General features: G+C 35.5%; 1 protein-coding gene across 1 annotated transcript; it reads right to left on the minus strand.

Moving 5' to 3' along the window:
* Nucleotides 1–5,454: 5,454 nt before the first annotated feature.
* LOC129266347 (zinc finger protein 892-like) lies at nt 5,455–22,398 on the minus strand. The gene is made up of 2 exons (XM_064103536.1): nt 22,267–22,398; nt 5,455–13,220 (listed from the first exon to the last, which is right to left on the minus strand). The coding sequence occupies exon 2, from the start codon at nt 12,688–12,690 to the stop codon at nt 10,525–10,527; it is 2,166 nt and encodes a 721-aa protein (XP_063959606.1). The 5' UTR covers nt 12,691–13,220; nt 22,267–22,398; the 3' UTR covers nt 5,455–10,524.

Below are 22,398 nucleotides of genomic sequence, written 5' to 3' on the forward strand. Positions count from 1 at the left end.
GTTTGTGAACAATGCTGTGCCCCTCCAATGCTTTGTCTCCTCCGGGTCACGGTCGGCCACTGCACATAGTTTGTAGAACTGTTCCAGTAGTACCTTGCCTGTGTAATTTCTATTAACGCCCTCGATGATGGGCTTTATATATCTGGTTATTGTTGCTACAAACTCCGCTGCTTTATAGCCAAAGCATAATAATCTTACCTTCGAGCTAGATGACCAATATAGGGACTGCTTCCTGTAGATATTCTACGTGTTCAGCTGTGTTTTAATAACTTATAAATATGCAGCGATCCACCCTAAGTTTTGACCCCAGCATCGAGCCACCCTTGCACCACCGTACCCTTGATTTCTACGATTGATTGTACATTGTAGTCAATGCAATCAATCGTAAAAATTTGTTCTACGATCATGGCTAAGCTTTTTGTTAAGGGCTCCAGGCCCGGAAGCACATCTAATGGTTCATTAAAAAAAAAGGACAATTATTTTTGTTTGTACTATTTGAAATTGACTGTTACACATCGAATATGAACAGTGTCATGGAGCTTGTAACGCATAGCAGGTCGATTATTGTAAGAATAATATTTTACAATTGATTGCACTGACCAAAATATATAAACAGTTGGAAAATTAGGCTTGCAAAAATTGCTCAGATATTTTGTTACGGGACCCAACATAGTTATGTAATCATTCTGCAAGCGATTCGTTACGGTTTTTAACACGATTTCACAGACTGTATTTGGTGTACAGGGGCCCGTAACACAAAGCTTTAATGATCGTAGAACATTTTTTTAAGATTGATTGCATTGACTACAATGTACAATCAACCATGAAAATCAAGCGTACGATCACTCGCTAACCTTTGTGTTACGGGACCAGGTGCTTTCATAGTTCTTCTGATGTGGATTAGTTGTGTCTGTTATTTAATTTTATCCTCAGTGCTAAAATGACGAATCTTGTGTGAATAGTGTACATAAATACTTGGTATAAAAGAGAGATTAAAAAAATATGTTGGGGATAAATTTTGCACAACATTTTTTGTTGACTTTTTTGATGTAGGGAAGGTTTTGCATTTTTTTTTAAAATATATTTTATTAAATTATTGCTTGAAAAGCATGTTAGAATTTTCTTGGAATATACACAATGACTATCCAAATAGAGATGTGTTTGATTAAATAAAAAAAATTATCATGACATTTTTGCAGAATATCTTAATTTGGTGTTGCAACTTGCTAGAATTAATGAATTATCAATTAAAATATTAAATGTAATTTTCACTTGTACTTGAGTTTATACGTTTGAACATTCTTTAGGGGTATGCTTTATATGTCTTGTTCTCCCCAAGTTAGTTGAGGTCATACTTGCAGAGATTACGAGTCGTCATTTGACATGTATATTTACTTGTTGGAAGTTGTAATTTCCAGGTTTACTGTGCAAATAGGAAATGCATATATGCAAACTTATGTTTTCATAGTGAATGTTCATGCTAAAAAATAAAATTATTGAAGTGCTTAGCAAAATTTATTTTAGGGTTAGCCTATGGATAGGGCATGACTGTCACCACCCCTACAGCCATCAGACCAGCTTCAATTCTTTATCTGATGAAAATATTTTAACCTCAAACTTATATTGATTCAGTGGAAATGGGTTAATAAGCATTCTGTGTTTATGTTCACTCTATACCTTTTTGGTTAACTTTCATGCCTGACAAAGTAAAATGCAGTTTAGATAACAAAATTGAAATGAAATTAGTGTGAAATGAATGAAAATTCCTTCACTGTTTTTTTTTTTTTTTTTTTTACCATTGCAAGGGCACTATTTACACCATTCATTTTTGGCATGAATATCTGATAAGCAAAACAAGGATCAGATTAATTAAAATTTAATCAGCAGGATTCTTACTCAAAAGACATGGTCAGAAAAGGCTAAAATGTATCTAACCTTGGGCTGGCCCATGTGCTATTTATTTTAACTTTCGGGGGATGGGAAAATCTTTAATAATTTCCATGTTTAGTATGTGATATTTTTGTTTTATATTACAGATGATCGTATTATCATTAGCATACAATACATACATGTATGTTGGCCTATGCCCGATGCGTTCATCACCTGCTGATCCTCAAATTGGCAACAGATAATTTTTTCTTTTATGGTGTCTTTGAAATATTATGGTGTATTGTGTATGAAAATTACAGATGAGAATGTACCTAAAGTTGAATAAATATTGGGATATTTAAACAACAAAGAAAAGAGAGAAAACTGTAGATGGTGATGGAAAACATTTTTAAGGACTTGTCTAGTTCACCATTTATGAAGAATTCTCAGTATTATCGGAAGTTCTATAAATATGAGGAAATATTAAATTGGGTCCCTTGGTATAAAGGATGCAGTTTGTCTATTCATTTCAAGTACATCTATGTATAATTATGTACATTGCGCTTTATATTTTTACAGTTCTTAATTACTGAACCAAACCTTTTAAAAAGTTGTGAATAATTTATTTTTTCATCTGTGGTTTCTAATGTGAGCCAAATTTCGAAGGAATACAGGACTAATCAATTGAATTCAGGAGCTTTTTCTGTGAAGTTTAGTTTGATTTTTTTTTTCATGAGATATTGAATACTAACATGGGGTTTATCAGCTTAAATTTGAAGTTCAGTCGTTTTGTAAAACCATTAACAGGAAAATTTCACAATTTCACAATTTCTGTAATACATGTACACTGTATTATGTGTACATCAGAAGTATATTGTGTTTATTCAATTTGTGTATGCTTGAAATAAAAAATAAAACTTTGAAAAGTCTCTTTAAAGTACAAATACTCTCAACAATCAACTTTTAGTAACTGTAAAATATGAGAGCAAGCTATCACCTAATTTAATAATTGTGCAACAAAACTTTGCTTCTATTTTAATAGCAACGATAATTGGTCATACATGTATGTGACGTCAGTTAATTTTCTGCTGATATGCAGTGATACCGAATTTGTATAGTGCCATTTATCTGGGGAAACGTTATAGATAATCATTGTGTGTTAAACACCCCGTTTCAGATTTAGAAAGAAGCCATCGATATCCACCTTCGTCATTGCATATATGTATACTATATTTTAACCTAACACTATGTATTTGTCTACTGAGATGCAAATTAAATATAAAACACCAGCACTATTCATTAACAGGATATACAGTGAAAATGTCATGCGATCATAAATATTACAAGTTGTGCAAAATTGATTAGAAAACAAAGTGAGAATTGTGTGGATAAGTGGTGGGATTACCAAAAAAAAAATGCTGTCATATATATGTTTGTAAATTATTTGAACTTGTGTCAAAACCTTAGAGCTACGCTGTGGCTTGGTCGAATGGACAGTTTTGTTTGTGTTTCTATAACTGACATTGTGAAAGTGTGGTAGTCTTGTATTAGTATGCACACAGGCCTATTTGTAATAATGACTTCATTATCTAAAAATGAATAAATATTCTGTCTACCACCACATCATTGTTTTGACTGAGTGTATTTATTTTGTCTGGGTGGTCTACACTTGATTTTTTTGCATTCCATTTGGACCTCTGTATCAGCGAGATTTCGCCCAGTGGACATCCGGTGCTTTAAGCGGAGGACTGTATAAGCTCCAATTCGGGTACAGACATAATTGAGGTAGTCATGAATTTTCACATACAAATCTTGAACTTGTAGTTTTGTCCAGATTCTAGCTTGAACATTTAAATTAAAAAAAACCCTTGAAAAATTATTCAATACGAGACTTGAACCTGCGATTGGCTTACTGATTACACCACACCGATCGAGCTCACTGCTGCGTTGGAAATTACGCTTTATCCTTGTGTTTCGTGTGCCAGTTAATATTTATGAGGTGTAAATAAACCCTATTATATCGTCATACTGAATAGCAACACGCACAGTCCTTTTTAAGTGACGCAGGCGTATGGCAAATCTTTTTAATATTCATTCTTGTATATTGATATCAACAAGTACAATTCTTGATATCCAGAATTGATTTTCTTGATAAGAATTATATCAAGAAAAATGTATGTTATAAAGGCTTGCCATTCCCTCATCTCTGAAAGCCTCGTACAACATTTTCTCATGAAGATGTTTATTGACATAATTTTTTTGTCAAATTGAAGAGCTCTCGACCTTGAATCCACACTGGTCATCACTTCCATCCCTACATGTATATCATTATGACATCACCATCATCACCATCATCACTATTATCATCACTGTTATCATCACCATCACTATTATCACCATCATCATTACTATTGTCATCACCATCAATTATCACCACCTTCATCACTATTACCATCACCACCATCTTCATCACTATTATCAACACCATCATACATCATCACCATCATCATTACTATTGTCATCACCATCAATTATCATCACCTTCATCATTATCGCCACCATCATCACTATTATCAACATCATCACTATTATCACCGTCATAATCACTATTATCATCACCACCACCATCATCACTATTAACGTCACCATCATCAGAATAACCATCATCACCACCATTATCCCAATTACTACCATCAATATCATCATTACCAACATTATCATCACCATAATGATCATCATCACCACCACACCATCATTACCACCATTATCAAAATCACCATTATCCCAATTACCACTATCACCATCAATATCATGAGCATCATCACCACCATGATTACCATCACTTTAATCATCACAACCCACTCTAATCACTACCATCATCACCATTATCGTCAATAACACGCATTTACATGGTGCTAAAACTATTTCTATATACATTGTATTCTATTGCGCTGCAAGAGTTCCCCAGATGCTGTACGTACTACTGTCACCATCATTACCACCACCACCACCATTATTTTTTACGTCCTCTTGATCATTATTATCACCAATATCATCATCACCACCATCTACATCACCATTATCACCAATACTATCATCACCATTATCGTCAATATCATCACCATCAACAATATTATCATCACCACCATTAACATCATCACCACCACCATCACCAATACAATGATCATCATCATCCTTGTCACCATCATCTCCACCATTATCATCATTATCACCAATACAATGATCATCATCATCCTTGTCACCATCATAAGCACCATCATCTCCACCATTATCATCATCACCACCATTATCACCAATATCATCACCATCATCATCATTACCACCATTGACCAAAACATAAAAACAGTTGGAAAATTAGGCTTGCAAAATCAATGACATCACCAATACAATGATCATCATCGTCCTCGTCACCATGATAAGCACCATCATCACCACCACCATTATCATCATCACCACTATCAACAGCTTTTCATACTCCATGAGTGGACTAGGAGTATTGTGGATTGGCATCCGGCATGTTTAATAAAATACAATATCAAATAAACAATACTGACAATGAAGTAATTGTGTTCATAATCTTATTCTATTTCAAGCGATAAGCATGGAGAATCTATAATATAATAACATACACAAAATTATGGGTAAGCATGACTGAGGTATAAAGGAGAGCATACTTATACAACACTAAAAGGGCTCTTTTATTTATTTTTAAATATTTGGGCATGATAAAGTGTAACCTTCACATTGCACTGTTGAATGAAAACACAGGATTTATTTGGGGGATTCTTCTGGTTGTAGAATTAATGTATATCCATGTGCAATTTAAAGAATCAACAGGTTGAACAAAACATATCTTAAGAATATTACAACCCTTAAAAGTCTCCAGAAGAGAAATATTACATAATTTACATGATAGCCACTTTTTATACATCATCAAAACCATTGCGCTGACATGTCCAGTTATAAGTCTGTACCGGTGTGTTGGCTCAGTTGGTAGAGCATCCATCTCACAACCGGGAGGTCAGGGGTTCAAACCCTGGCCGCATCAGACCAAAAGACATTAAAAGATGGAAGTTGCTGCTACCCTGTTTGATGTTCCAACGATTAAAGGGATAGAGCCTCGTCGATCTGGCGCTGCAAAGCGGCTGCCGGGCCCACGATCAATTGAGCAAAGCAAACTTTCGGAGTATTTCACTCATGTCTATTTCGAACAATAAATTATGGATTTTCCTTTTTTTTCATCATTTAAGTCAACCCTCTCCTTCAATACCAGCCCTATTGGAATCAAACCTGATTTAATAAAATACTTTTTTTTTTTAACACAACCGGGAGGTCGGGGGTTCAAATCCCGGCCGCGTCAGACCAAAAGACGTTAAAAGATGGGAGTTGCTGCTACCCTGTTTGGCGTTCAACGATTAAAGGGATAGAGCCTCGTCGATCTGGCGCTGCACAGCGGCTGCCGGGCCCACGATCAATTGGGCAAAGCAAATTTTCGGAGTATTTCACTCATGTCTATTTCGAACAATAAATTATGGATATTCATTTTTTTTTCATCACTTAAGTCAACCCTCTCCTTTAATACAAGCCCTATTAGAATCAAACCTGATTTTATAAAACACCTTTTTTAAAAAAAAAACCTATTCTCAAAACATCATCTACATGTACATGTACATACAACAGGCTTCTGTGGTCCAAAGAGACTTTGGCAAACTCATCAGCATTCTTATGTTACTATTACACTTGCACAATGTTGGGGCCCAAATAGTTTACGACTAGTTCACGCATCGAGTCGTGCCATGTCATGAAGTGGGCGGGCAGATGCAGAACAATGCTTGAAGTGTCGTGCCAAAATTGAAAAATTTTCCAAAATCTTGGCACGACAAATTTAGGAGATTATTGGCGTGAACTATTCGTAAACTGTGCGCAACCATGTCAGGCCAAGTCGTGCCATGGCATGAGCGGCACGCATTTCACGCCGAGATTACTGGTAGTTTGCGACAAGTTAAACAATAATTTGCGCATAATTCACGCTCGCATAAGAATTACTCGCTTCAAAGGCATACGCATGCGCAGTTTGGCTATATTAAATGGCAATTCATGGAGCTAAATTTTATGCTCCAATGAATGATGATGAATTGAATGATGTGACCAATAGCGTATCCAGCATTAACTTTGACAAAGAAATGTATGGCCATACACAAGCGAAATAGTCACTATTGTTCCTAGACAATTGGGCCCATGAAATGCTTTGTAGGATCTGACGCTGGATTAGCACCTGGTAACAGTATACAAACTACTCGTAAATACTGCGTGAACGTTTTGTCAATGCGTAAACTATTCGGTACCATATGGCACAAACCGCATTGTTGCGAACTGTTACGATAATGCCAATGCGGGAACCTAAAATCGTGCAATAGCAGCATTAACTGCAATTTACTATTACATCACTTTTGAGCATCATACATGCATGACTAATTGAATATTCATTGTCAATTCGATAAGTCATTCTTAGGTATAAATAACAAAATAATAAATGCAAATCTATAAGTAATTGAGTTGTTTAATAATGTCACCACTTGAGAATTCAGAATATAACAATAGCTCTGTTAACATTCATGCATTTCGTTTTCATTTTTGTACAACCAATACATAATCCTTATACCCATAGTTTTGAAGTACCGTTTTGTTTTGGATACATTCATTTCAAATCTACTATAAAAAGAAGGAAAATCAAAACATCCTCCAGCAGTTCATTGAATAAAGAGAAAATCAATAAAACCCTACTCACAAACAATACCAGTCAGGTTCATTGAGAGCTGTAAGAGCAGAAACACACCTGCAATTTTAGATGAAATAGTTTTAGCCCTTTTAGTATATTTTCAATTACATGCGCATGTAGCTTAGTCTGCTCTCAAGTGATATTTCAACATGTATGTGAAATAGGTGCATATATCACATGTACATGTATTTACCCCTTTTTAAAATATTGAAGGGGTAATATATGTCAGACTATCAAGAATTTAATATGAAAATATAAAGAACAAGAAGCAAAATTAAAAGCGCATAAGTTTCACTGGAAGTGTTGAAAGAAAGATTTTAGAAAAAAAAAAATCTAATTATGCTTTATAGTAATCCTATACATTTAATACACAAGAAAGCCCACAAAACACTATACAGTTTTGCTACACATTTACTTTCAAAATGTTCAGACAAAATGTATAGCCCTCTAAATAACTGGGTTTTTATGACATACAAAGGGTTAATTCACTGCTAGCTGCTTAAATAACACACAGGGGCTTGTGTGTCAATGCATCAAGAGTTCAAGGACCCCCCCCCCATCATTCAGTAAATTGCCAAAATCGTCTACTGCCAACTCGTCCATTCAACTCATGGACTTTACCTTCATGTAGTCTACCGGTAATGCCATTCTGTCCATCAACATTTTGTCTAACAAACATTTGGTCCAACATCACTTTGTCTAATCACCAGTTCGTCTATGTCGTCTCATATAAACCAGTTGGTCTAATATCCATTTTATTTTCATGAAATTTCGTCCAATTTAACACTTACTCCAATTAGACCAAAGGTACATTATATGGACCCAATGGCTATTGGAACAGCTGGTAATTAGACAAAATGGTGAGTGGACAAACTAATTAGACCATGTGAACTGATGGTAGAACAAATGATAGTACATGTAGACACATTGGTAATTGGACAAATTGGCATTACACCAATTAAAAATAAACAGATCAATCACCGGCCTGTTTTATACTCAATGCTGTTTTAGTGTGTTTTGATAGAGCCCTTTTCAAAACTTATAAGCAGTGCCTTGTAACCAAGAGAATACAATATACAGACCCTATACACATTTGCAGACAATATTATTATGTGAAAATCCCATTAACAAGTACACATGTAAACACACACATGGAAAGTTGTACATAATACATGTATGTATGTCATTTGTACTCGTATACATGTAGTTTGAGTTAGAAAGTCAAAAAGGGGCCTAAGCTTTCGATCCTAGCAGAATCTTCGTCGGAGGCAAAATGACAAACATAAAGTGGAACAACCATAATATAGACCACAAACAAGCTACAGCAACACTAGAAACAAGGAGGCAAAAGGGGCATTAGTGAGTAGAGAAGACCAATCAGGTTAGTGAAGGGGATGAAAGAAAAGGAGTAGGCAGACACAAAGTGAAGTTAGTGTAAGTAAGGCCAGTTTGAGTTTGAGTTGTCAACATTGCATTATATGCTCACCTGTATTTGAATTATCACAACAGTATGGCCCATGTGCTACATGTATGCAATAAATACCTAGAATAATTTGGCAAGAAAAGTACATGTACATACTACACAGAATTCATCCAATCTACTTGAACGTGATTGTAAGTTTGATTTCCAAAAATAATTTACACTCACCTAATATACAATGCCTTAATATTTATAATACAAAATCAATAAATATATTGCATTTTCATAGCTTTTATACTGTGCATCATGACTATCAAAATTTGCTGAAAAAATTTGAGTGCTATTTTAAAATGCTTACATGTAGCTGTACCAATGAAGTCATCAAAATATTGAAGTTTGAGTTGAGAGTAAAGTTTTTAGATGCTATCGAAGGATAATTATCCAACAAATGCCTTGAAAAATAAACATGAATTTAGAAATGAGCTGTAATTGCTGATTGAATTATATGAAATTAACAAAGATTGATATCCAATTAACAAAGAAGTACTTGTAATTACGTGTTTTAAGATATCTCATGGTGAATGATAGTGTAGGCACACTGAGTTACAGAGTTAAAGCAACAGTGGACGGCAGTGGTCAGGCCCAACCGGCACAGAATGATTTCGACCACCATTCATGAAAAACACTGCTTCCGTCCATGACTAATTTCAAATGAAGTGTTTAAAAGTAACTCCTTGCAAAGAGGAGTTGCACTTCCCTTCATTTCCATCTTTAATCTTGTTTCAATTGCATAGTTTACATTACACATTGTTATAATTGATAAATATCAGTTTATTTTCAAAGATTTGATAATGTCAGATTGTTATTTCATTGACGGTTCACCTTTCGCCTTAAGACCACTAACTCTGCCTTAAAGAAACTTTGTAATGCCATGAATAGTGACCACCACTAAAATAGGTATACCTTCATGTAGAACACTGCCGAGATGTTTTGTATACATGTACATATACATCTAATATTGGCTTGAAATTTATAGATAAACTGCAAATAAACAAAGTTGCATGAAAACACTTCCATAAGGTCTCGTTCTTCTTCCCTAACCAAATCAATTTATTGTATGTGACTGTGTTGTTTTATCAAGGAAAGAAAGTCTTACCACAATTTGCTACTGTACATGTACATGCAATTTCTCTATAAATAAAATTGTCATTTGAGATTTTTAGCAGGTTTCTTCATCTAAATGTAGTGATATATTTGTAGCATTGGAATCCTTTCGAAAATGACAAAATTTGCTAGAATTTGAGTTATAAAATAATTAATATTCTGTTATTTTTGTTGCCATAACAATTGAATGTATCTTCATGTGTAAGCAAATGAAATAAATAAATTATGAACACTTTATATTACAGGCAAAGCAGCTGTTCCTGAATATACTTCAGCTTGGATCGCTGCTTCTTTCAGGTTTTTTCACCTTAGAATGTGTCTTGACGTGCCTCTCTAGGGATGTGCTCTGTCCAAAAGCTTTCCCACACTCCTGGCAAACGTAAGGTTTTTCCCCAGTGTGAATGCGCTCATGGCGTTGACAGGTAGTCTTTTGGGTGAACCGGCATTCACAGAAGCTGCATCCGTACGGCTTCTCACCGGTGTGAATAAGCCGATGCTTTTGAAGGCCACTCTTCTGGGCGAACCCATTCCCGCATTCCGTACATATGAACGGAAGCTCGCCGGAATGGGTCCTCTCGTGGCGCAGGCATGTGGATTTTTGCGTGAAACCTTTGCCGCATTCCTTACATTTGAATGGTTTTTCGCCAGTGTGGCAAAGGCTGTGCCGCAGGAGGTGGCTACGTTGGAGAAACGTCTTCTCGCAGACGAGGCATGTGAACACCTTTGGATCTCTTGACCGCAGCAAGGCCGGAGGATCAATGCATGGTGCTGTACTGGTTTCTAAACCTTCATTCTTGTTTCCTAGCGTTTCCTTCTGACTAGCACCATTGGTCGTAGCAGATTCCTGTAATTTATCTTCTGAGGTGGTATTCTGCGTTATTGGTGAATTTAATGCGATTATGATATCTTGTGAAGTTGTATTTTCAGCTGGTGATGAATCTAAGGGAATTTTCATATCTTGTGAAGTTGTATTCTGAGCTTTTGGTGATTCTGCAGGGATGTCGATAAGGGACAGATCCGACTTCTCGCTCGATGCCCTATGTTTTTCTTTGGCGTGCCTTTCGAGCCTCTTAGAAGAAGAGAAGCCATCACCACACTCATTGCACATGTACGGCTGATTTCTGCCATGCGTCTGTTCATGTCGTTGCAGAGAGGCTTTCTGTCCAAATCGCTTCCCGCAATGCTGGCAAGAAAAGGCCTTCTCACCCGTATGAACTATTTGATGTCTAAGCAGGAAAGATGGCAAGCTAAAGATCTTCTTACAGATATCACATGCATAACCCTTTTTATCTAAACAAGATGTTTCCAGATCAACTTTTCTCGTTTCAGGATTGACTTTTCTCCGTTTCTTGGTGGTACTTGTTTGGACATGGTTCGCACCTTTAACATGCTGTTCAGAAACTTCCTGTAAGTAATTCCTAGACTGGATCACTTCTTCCCCTTTTTCTATGCCCAACTTTTCCACATGAGAACTTCCCGCTTTATCATCCTGCATTAAGATCCTTGATGGAGTCACTACCTTTTCTTCTTCAGGAACATGTACCTCATTGCTCTCACGGTGAGTTTCCATAGGCAAACTAGCTCTTCTGTGTTGAAGAACATTGCAAGCCTTTTCCCTGGGCCCCTGCCCATCACGCACGAGTTCTGGCATCCTCTGGACCATGTGCATCTGTTGATGGATAGTTAGCACTCTTCGCTGGTTGAAGCTACGCCCACATTCTCCACAGGTGTGCTTCTTGCGGTCTCCCATCTTACTCATCATCCCAAAAAGTTTGCCTTTTGTCTTAAAAACGTTCGATTTGGCATTGAGAGCTTGGAACCTTCCACCAACTGAAGGTACCCCAGGAGATGTCTCTGAACAATCAACGCTGATATCTTTATCAACCTCCGCATCCATTGTCTCTTCATCTTGGGTCACAAATTCCTCACCAACACTACCATTAAAACTAGTCTCTGCCACTGTACCTAAAACAGGCCTCCTCTCTCCTTGTTTATCTTCAGTCATTCTTTGAGCCTCTTCTTCCTCTAGAAGGCTACCTTTCCAAAGTGAAATCTGACTATTCCTACCTCTTTTCCTCTTATTCATTTTCTTTCTCACATTATCACCTTCATATTTTGTGTCTCCAGACTGAGCTTTTATGACGAGGTATTCATGACAATCCTTCACCTTGTCATTCCCTTCATGTTCCTCCTGTAGATTTTCTGCTCTTGCTCCACAAGGTCCACCATCATGTTTCTGGTTCAACTTCCTCAGGACAATCTGATCAAGAATACCCATTTTCCCGAGCCGTTTACGATGGTGCGAGTTCGGTCTGGTTTGGTCATGACCATGGTCATCCCATGATGAAGGAATCCCATGGTTATTGAGAGATAGTGGGTGACTGGTTAAAGTAATTAAAGATTGAGTGTTTCCTGGGTCTTCTGTAGACTCCTCCATGATTGCAATGATCTCATTTCAGACCTGGGATTAGAGTGCTACTGCCATGTTTTTCTCTGAGGTTCTGTCCTATCTTTCCGCAGTACATGTACACTCAGGCCACATTACTGTAGCTTACCGCTGAAGAAAAACCCCAAAGAAACTCAAATTTTGATCAATGCAATGCCCAGAATAAAATCAAATTGACTGGTAATAATAGGCCTACCCTGGAGATCATAGCATAGGTCAATCAAAATCAAGAAAATAAAAAAGCCATGTCCTGAGAGATCTTTCTAGGTGTCCATCATGTCAGAGAATACCGTAAATGGTTGTTTGATGGTGCAAGGCAGTGGGAGCAGAGTTCAGGATGACTTTTGTATTAAAGTATTCTTTACCACAAAGAACCACAGAGAAGTTGTAGAAAAGTTCTTTATTTCCAAATGGCTTCTTCTGGGATCATTGCGGGAGATAGGATGGTGGCCAAATAGAGCAAGGTGGAAGCAGTCCAGGATGTCATTTGCATTCACGCTCTCTCCAGGTCATTGATCAACCTAGAGTAAGAGTAAAAAAAAAAGAAATGGAAGAAGTCTCTATCAATCATGGTAAATACACTTTATTATGACTTGCAGTTCACAGCATTTCTGACCTCGATTTCAACTACACATAGATGGAGATATGCAGAGCTGCCAAGCTTAATTGTGAAAATATCAAATTCGTTATTTCTTTTAACCTACATGTACATGTATTTTCAAACCTAAAATCAAATATTTCTCCAACATTTTGAAGAAAAAAAATCCTATTTCTGGGGGAAAATACTATTTAGTGTTACTTATCCCTTCAAATCCCACTAAATAACAATTGTCAGCTCTGCATACAGTATCACTCCCCCCCCCCCCAAAAAAAAAAGTATTTCAAAAATATGATAAAAAAAATAATGCTCTGGACCACCTATCATATCAACTGGTGAATTATGAAAAAGCATGCTCTTATGCTACCCATTAAAAAAAATTGTTCAAAGCCTACTCTTTGACTTCAAAATTTTTTTTAATCAACTATCAACATAAAGTTTTAGGATTATTACATTATCCTATTAAATTTAGCATTTACAGAAATCAAGTTTCACTGTACTTGTACGTAGATCTATCTAAGTCTAAAATCTAGGTCTAAATAGCAATTATTAATTTATCAATTATCTGATCTTGAAATGAAGAACTTTTATACAACTTATCTGATTTTTGATTTTTTTTTTTATACTTAGAGGACCCGTTTTGTGAAATATCTAGAAAAACAAGTAATGTTTTTTTTTTATTGGTGATTTTAACATTGATCTTTTATTATGACTAATTCCCATCAATCACATGTACAACATTGTCATTGTATACCTTTGATTTTAAACCCAAGGAGAACAATACAAACTTCAGCGACTCATATCGATAACTTATTCACAAACAACTTTGATAGTGTCTTAAAAAATGAATACTTGTTAATGATGTCAGTGATCATTTTAAACTTAGTGTTTTCACAGTTATAAATTTGAATGTTTCAGACTCTACCCATAATCCTAAGTGATACAAATGTGTGATGAATAATGAAAATGTTACTGACTTTTTGAGAGTTTCAGTGTACTTGATGAATATGATCATAGATGTTGATTGTTGATTTTACATTTCTATGAATAAATTAACTAGTCTAAATGATCAATGTTTTCCTTTCATAGAGAAGTCAGACCCACAATGTAAGAAAAAACCCTGGTTTAATAATGGTTTAAAGAAAATGTGCAGGGAAGAAAATGGGCAAGTCCAAGAAAAGGTCACCCTAGAAGACAAAATTTCATCTTTAATTTAAAAAGTTATCTTTGGTGGGGTAAGAAAGCCAAAATGTTGAATTTTAAAATTGCATTAAGAAAATGTTGATAATATGCATATTCATGCTAATTTCGGGCACCTAATTTGCATAATTGGTAAAATGGGCATTACGTATGGGACAATTATAAAAACTCATAGAAAATTAAAACAAAACTTATGAGATTTAGTCATAGGTGAGACATGGACCCCCTAACATCTTATTACTTTTGGGGGAAAAAGTGGTGTCATCTAATTAATTATGCAAATTAGGTCTTGTCCAAGGATGGAATGTCCCATACGTAACATTTTGAGGATGTTTTTTAAGTTATTTCTCATAATACAATATTGTTGCATCTCTGGGAAGTTCTAATTTATTAAGTATGAAAATTGATGTTATACCACAAAAAAATTCAAAAATAGAGTTTACTTTTTAATTAAAAGTTAATTAAAAAGTTGTTACGTATGGGACATTTACACACAATGTCAATGGGGAGATTTGTGTACAAAGTGAATGGAGAAAAACAAATTTCATGAGTGCTCTAAAAATTGATTATTTACCTTTTCTTTAGTTTTTAAAGACTGATTTGTTATGAATACTGATAAATGAAAACAATTGAAATGAAAAAATTGTGAAAATTGAAAAATATGAAAAAAATAAAAAACAATAGAAATACATAAGAAATTCATGAAACCATGAAAAACAAGAAAAAAAAAGTTGAAATGGCTAATTTCCTTTTCAGTCATATCAAATATGTCTCAAGTCACCAGAACATTTTAAAAGAAAGGAACTCTTTTGTTATTTCCATATTTCAAACTATTTCAAATTTTTGAATTATGGGGAAAATTGTGTACGTTCTCTATGGGGACAAAATGTCCCATACGTAACATGTCATAAATTTGTTTAATTAGAGGGATCTGGCTTATGACATAAAACTTGCCTTAGTCTATACTAGAGTATTGTGACTTCTATCACACTAAGTTACAAGTTGTCAAATGAAATACTTTCAGAGAATTCTTAACTAGAAAAAAAGTTCTAAAAATTGTCTTTTTTCTGCGTCCCATACGACATGGCACATCTTTTCTCTCTAAAAGGTCAAGGTCATATGTCACCATTTTTCGCATGATTATTCTTCTCCTAGATTTCTACCATCATGAAGGTATTCAATCTAATCAAAGTCATTTAACACTATTTTTCAGGTCATTAAAGCCTCTGAAATGTCCCATACGTAACGCGCGCGAATTCTTGGACTTGTCCAAATATCTTGCATCAAAAATACATAAAGAATCAAACTGAATATAGAAAAATAACTTCTAGCAAATATAGAAATAAGGTTACTATTGCAATATGTCAGTGCAAACAATTGCAATATAATTATAAACTCGTTTTTATAATACATAGGATAATATCAGAAGTGCCGATGTACATGTAGTTCACTACGTAAGGGTGTCATGTCCGTTACCCTACATGTAGTTGTACATTGTATTGTCAAATACTAAGCCACGAAGAAAAAAATAATCTTCACTATCAACTTTCATATTTATAAATTAGGTTTGGTCGGTGGGATTCCGTGGGAATAACTGGAAAATGTTCATGAATTGATACTATCTGGTGTTTTAGAATAAATTTTTCTCAATATTTTTTTGTTTTATAAATATTGTAGGAAAAGCCCCCTCTTAAATCACAAAAACAAATGAGATACATGTATTAATACAGAATATCCATTATTATGTGTGTCTCTAGCCTTAATTTAAACATGTAAATTAGAATTCTACCATATCTTGTAATAAAAGGATTATATTCGCTTAAAGTTGAATTAAGGGGGTGAGTTTCCATAAATATAGGTTCTACACACAATATATAGTATATATAAGTTGTTCAAACAGATAGCATGTCACAAAAATCCTCTGCCTTCTCGATATTTTGCTTTGAAAGTCTATGAAATTAGCCACCTGTCAGAGCCCGAGAGACGAGTGTACAGAAAAGCCACTCGGAGTGTGACGTCACCGGGGGGAATTTAGTATAAGAGGTGCCTGAATGTCATACAGAAATGCTATGCAGAGAGAGAAAGATATTTTACAATTTTTTTTCAAAGCAACTCAAATCAAACAAATAGGACTGATATGTACAAATATTTACTTTCCCTGTATAAAAAACAGTATGAATAACCATCATGAACTCTTCAATCATGATGTAAGATAGCAAACAGTGAGTTATTGAATGATATTTTCACTATTTCTCATTTATTTTATCACGATGTTCAATCAAGTGAATAGCTGGAAAGTAATTCCGGCGGCTGGCTCAGCTCTCGCTCAGCGCGCGCTGAACGCATAATACTAGTACACACAACACCCAGGCATTGAGTGTACTACTGTTATGGTCTGGTATGTCGACTTAGTTCATGGCCGTGCAGCGATCCCCTGGCGTTTTTTCTTCTTTTCTTTTGTCTTTGACTCCACTTTTATATCCTCTGGATCATTTCCACTCATAGCTCATTCCACAGAACAATCTTGAACCAAACGTATTATTCTTTCTCGGCCTTCTGAGTTGTTTTCTATATTTAATTACGCTAGGGGTCACCGTCACACATACAAACGCAATTCGCAAGTGAGTTGAAGACAGAGAGATATATTATAGTAATTAGTATACATATCTATGGTTGAAGACAACAAGAAAGGTATGCGGTACGGTAGCTCGACAGCTAGCTGCGCCGGAGCGGGCGGCCGGTCGGCACAAAGCAATTCCGCAACCAACTGTGTTTTTTTGCAAGAGCCGCGTCACACGCGGATAAATATGTCATAATAACACGTCTGCTACGTTATCGACTGGTGAAAAGATCTCGATCAAATTTCATATTATTCACCTTGAAATTATTCCTTTAGGGTCTATGGTATCATTCTGAGGGAATTTACATATTTGGAATAATAGTACGGCCACAAATATTTTAATCATTTCCTCTTTGCAAGTTCTATGGCTCGCAGATACAACTTCAACTGCAGTTATTCCATATGAAGGCGTACGTGCATAGTACACAAAGCGGCACTGCCTTGTTTACTTCACCGGGACCGAATACCCCCGGTGACGTCACACTCAAAGAACACCCGTCTCGGTAGGCATTGCAGGAGCGAACTCAGGGAAAATGGGTAGGGATAAATCGTTCAAATTCACTATTTTGAAAAAAGAAAATGGGGGGTCGAATCACCTCTTAGTGTTTGGGGGGTTGTAAGGTTGCTATTAATGTAAATATCTCAATATTTGGAATCGTCTTCTTAATTCAACTTTAAAAAAGTGGACGAAACTGTCATGTCCTTTACACTACTGTACGTGTGTCATGTCCGTTACGCAACATTTTGAGCTATGAATACAGAATGCACTACAAAATTGTTGTTAAACACCATTTTATGAATGGAGCATGATCTTAAGGTTTAATTAACACCAACATCAAGTGCACGCAATCTAAGAATTCACAGGAATTTTGATAAACAATACATGTAGGAGGTCAAAATGCTTCGTCCATTTTCGTGTCATATCCGTTACGCTCACAAAAAGTGCATTTCCTCGGCAACTGTTTAATGAAACGATTTGATATTTCATGTGTATGTAACTTATACTTAAATGTGTCTGATAAACTCAGTGACAAATATAAAAAAAACTCCCAATTCTACTGTATGAAGCTTTGAAGAACAAAATTTGTCTGAATGTCATGTCCATTTCTCTGGAATTGACCATCTACATGTATCAAAAGCTTTTGATTACAAGTATAAATCATGATATTCTTAAATTATTATGAAAATGAGATATGGTACTACGGTATCAGAAGTCTTCCCTTAGATTGGTTCAAAAGCTATCTTTATAATCGCAGACAGTATGTACATTTAATGGTTCATCTCCTATACATAACATTAATATTAATGTTCCTCTGGGAACTGATCTACTTTTTATGTATATAAATGAGTAGAGGACACTTACAAACAGTAAATAGATCTAAATGAACAACAATGAATTATATCACTTAACAAAGAAAAAAATAAATAGCAATTAAATTTTGTATAACTTATGAATTAAAGATTAAATTAATTTGTAAATAAGCAGGATGGGTGAAGTGTCCTGGGTTGCACAATAGTACATAACGTATTTACAAAAAAATTGAAAATGGAGCCCCCGAAAAAAAAATCCCTATGATTTGTACCTGTATCTTTTATCAGATTGTGGAAATAAATCAATTAAAAAAAAATCTAATCATACAGGCCTAAGCACACTTTTCTCTAACCCAGGGAGCTCCTGAGGCACAAATGGATCCTCAAAAAATAGGAAAAGTTCTTCAACTTGGCCTTGCTTACTAAACTTTAGTAGGGAGTTCAGCACTCATCCTACGAACGAGGTTATAAGTTCGGTGACTTTTTGAAATCTCGAAGGAATCCCAACAAATTTTATATCATTGGAAAGCTTGTGAAATAATACAAAAAATAATGGTGCTTCAATCAACTCATTGTCTGATATATTGACAGAGATATTCCAATTTACAGGGTAAAATATGCAGATTTTGTTCTGTCAAAAAAATAAAGGCTTGTTTGAGTGGGGGAGACAGTGGCTTTTTGAAATCTTGAAGGAATCCCAACAAATTTTAATAGTACCATTGGAAAGCTTGTGTAGTAAGAAAAAAGAATGGTGCATAAATCAACTCATGTCAAATATTGACAGAGATATTTCTGTTTAAAAGGGAGAATGTGCAGTTTTTTTACAGCAAAAGTAGATTTTCATAACTTACACAAAATACAATGAATGGAACTGTGTAATACTTTTTTTTTTAAGTGCAATGCGCTGCATGCCTTCTTCTTCATCTCTATAAAGTATAAGTACAGTCCACCGTCTCGCCGTCTGGCATATTGTCCTTGAATGCCCCTGAATTATACATCATTTTATCCATAAAACTTCAAAGTTTCTCATGGTATAGGTTTCTATAGGGTATTTCCTCCTCCTTTAATGGCTTCATACTTGTTTTATACATGGGTGCACAGCAGTCTTGGAGGTCTCGAGGCCCGCTTTGCCAGTCCTCGGCCTCGTAATGCCGTGACTCGTCCTCGTAGCATGCGGCCTCGATGACTCAGCTCGAGGCCAGGTTTGAGGCCAGAAGATTTAATACTAATCTGGTGAAATTAATAGTCAGTATTATTCTTTGAAGTATTTTCCAATAATATTTCATGGAAAATGTATATCCTACGATTGATAATAAAGTTTATTTGCCCATGATTTGCCTCAACGCTAAAAGCTGCGCACATCAGTTTTGTGGTATAGCAGGCCGTACGGGCAGCGGACTACACAGCGCATTGCACTGTGCAGCTGCATGTATTGTGTATACGATTGCATCCATGGGTAACTCGGCCGTATCGTAGGAAGAACTCGGCAGTCTATAAATCACACTTCAGTTGAACTGTTTCTTTCTCTCTTTTTTTCTTTTTAAGATATGAAATCCTTGTTTCGGAGATTCTTACATCTAGAAGTTTTCAAATTTTTTCATTGATATTTAACACAGTAAATAATATCAAATAATATTGAATTAAAGTGTTTATAAATTTGTGTTTTTAACAAGAGCATATTGCAATTACGGTAACTGAATTATTTGCCCCATTTTTCTCAGGCGCAGGCCGAATTCGCCCACCACGTGAATAAATGAACGAGCGTACCCGCGTAGCCTGCATGCAGTGCCTATATATACAGTGCGTCCCAGAAAAAACGAAACCGAGATTTAGCGATGATTTATCATAACTTAATCATAAATAAAATAGACAAATGACCTACCAATGTAAAGCTTAGAATCTCCTCTTTAATCTGATATTACTTAGATAATTCCTCATTCACGCATGAGTAAGCAAAAACAATTTGAGGAAAGGATACCAAAAACTCAGTTGGCGGGGGGTATCTGAATTTCAAAGAGAAAATCACATGACTGAAAAGTTCAATATCTGCTCTTTTATTTGATACCTTAATCACAGAAAATGGTCACGAAGTAAAAAAGTTATGATCCCTCGAAACAATGCTTGTATTTCCATAATTTCATTAAATAAACGTGTTTTCACTGGTTTCCCACAGAAGCTATCGCACGGTAACAAAAGACTTAATGCATGGCTGATCGTCAACAAAACTCAATGTCGAGAGAGTTTGAACGCTAGCCTGTAAAACCTCTTTATTTTATGAAATTATTGAAATTCAAGCCTTATTTCAAATAACCAGAACTTTGTTATTTCTTGACCATTTTCTGTAATTGAGGTATCAAATTAAAGAGCATATATTGAACTTTTTAGTCATGTGGTTTTCTTATTACAACCCAGATACGGCCCGCCAAATGAGTTTTTGGTATCCTTTCTTCAAATTGTTTTTGCTCACTCATGCGTGAATGATGAATTATCTAAGTAATGCCAGATGAAAGAGGAGATTCTAAGCTTTAAAATGGTAGGTCATTTGTCTATTGTATTTGTGATTAAGTTATGATAAATCATCGATAAATCTCGGTTTCGTTTTTTTGTGGGACGCATTGTATAGCCATAGTAAAATCTCTCAAACGAAAAAGCTTTAATTTAACAGGAGTCATGTCCGCAGATTTACGGATAATCAGATTTGCATACCGTGAACATGAGGAGTTTGAAGGAAAGGGGAAGAAGAAACACCGAGCACGATGCAGGTTTTGCAAACCTTCAGCTCCCAAGCTCAGTGAGTTTAAAGGGACAACCTCAAATTTCACCAGGCACATTCAACGTGTGCACAAGGCAAACTGCTCGATTATCTCACGATAATTCATGAATTTCTTGACGTTGTGGTTGTTCTGTGGTCTTGAAGTTGAATTGCAATTCAAATTTTGCAAAATGATACGGTGCTAATAATGCACTTCAATTGATGCACTTTCGTATTAATGTCCGATGATAAATAAACATAGGGTCTTTAGGGAAAGAAAATAGAGCAAGCCTAACGTTAGTCCTACTCCTACTATAGGCTAGAGCCTTTTGTAGAGGTTGCATATGCATCAATTTACCTTTCATCTCAGTTTAATTTCTCATCCAGTTCATCTTTATTGCATTGCCGTCGGCAAGACAAGTTAGACCCCATCTTCTTTTCTTTCTCCCTTTCTTCAGTTCAGGTGTCAAAGTAATTTTAAAAGGTATAAAGTAAACCAACTAAAATATGACATTATTTTAATTTGTTGTTTACTTATATGACATTTTAATTTGTTTACTTAAACCTTTTAAAGTAAACGACAAATTAAAATAATGTCATATTTCAATTTGTTGTTTATGTATTAATTTTAAAATATGACATTAATTAATTTGATTTGTAGGCCTATGAGTATGACTATGTCGTATTTTAATTTGTTTACTTTAAAGTAACTTTAATTTAAACTAGCTTTTAGAGTAGGCCTAGGGCCTAAACAAATTAAAATATGCCATTTAATTTGGTGACTCGGACCACGGTGACTCGACTACAAGACTGGTGCACAGACAGATACAAATTCTGAAAGTGGCATTTCACCGAACTCCCCAACTTTAGTTTAACTCCCCAACTTTAGTTTAAGTTCACAAATGGCGTTTTGCATGTGTCCCACCTACTGAGTTCCGTGTATCCATTTCCTTAATAATTGAGTAAGAAAGTTTTTCGTATAAATTCTGCGTATTCTGTGGAAGACGTTAAAACAAAAACGTCGTCCGAAATCTTATCAAATATCTCTTTCATTATTTATTTGATATACAATAGAAAAATACTCACAATGAACTGGCAACTGCAACAACAAAGACTGAAACAAGAGTTTGAATTTACAATACAATCAGTCTGCGTTCCTCGTCCTCGATCGTCAGCTGGAATACAGCGCCCTCTGCGTCGCTCCCGCGTGCATAAATT

Source organism: Lytechinus pictus, chromosome 8 (assembly GCF_037042905.1).
Source record: "Lytechinus pictus isolate F3 Inbred chromosome 8, Lp3.0, whole genome shotgun sequence".
NCBI classification, from domain to species: Eukaryota; Metazoa; Echinodermata; class Echinoidea; order Temnopleuroida; family Toxopneustidae; genus Lytechinus; species Lytechinus pictus.

What these genes read in the sequence shown, in the direction of transcription:
- LOC129266347 (XM_064103536.1), bottom strand. Translation starts at nt 12,690, where the DNA reads ATGGAGGAGTCTACAGAAGACCCAGGAAACACTCAATCTTTAATTACT.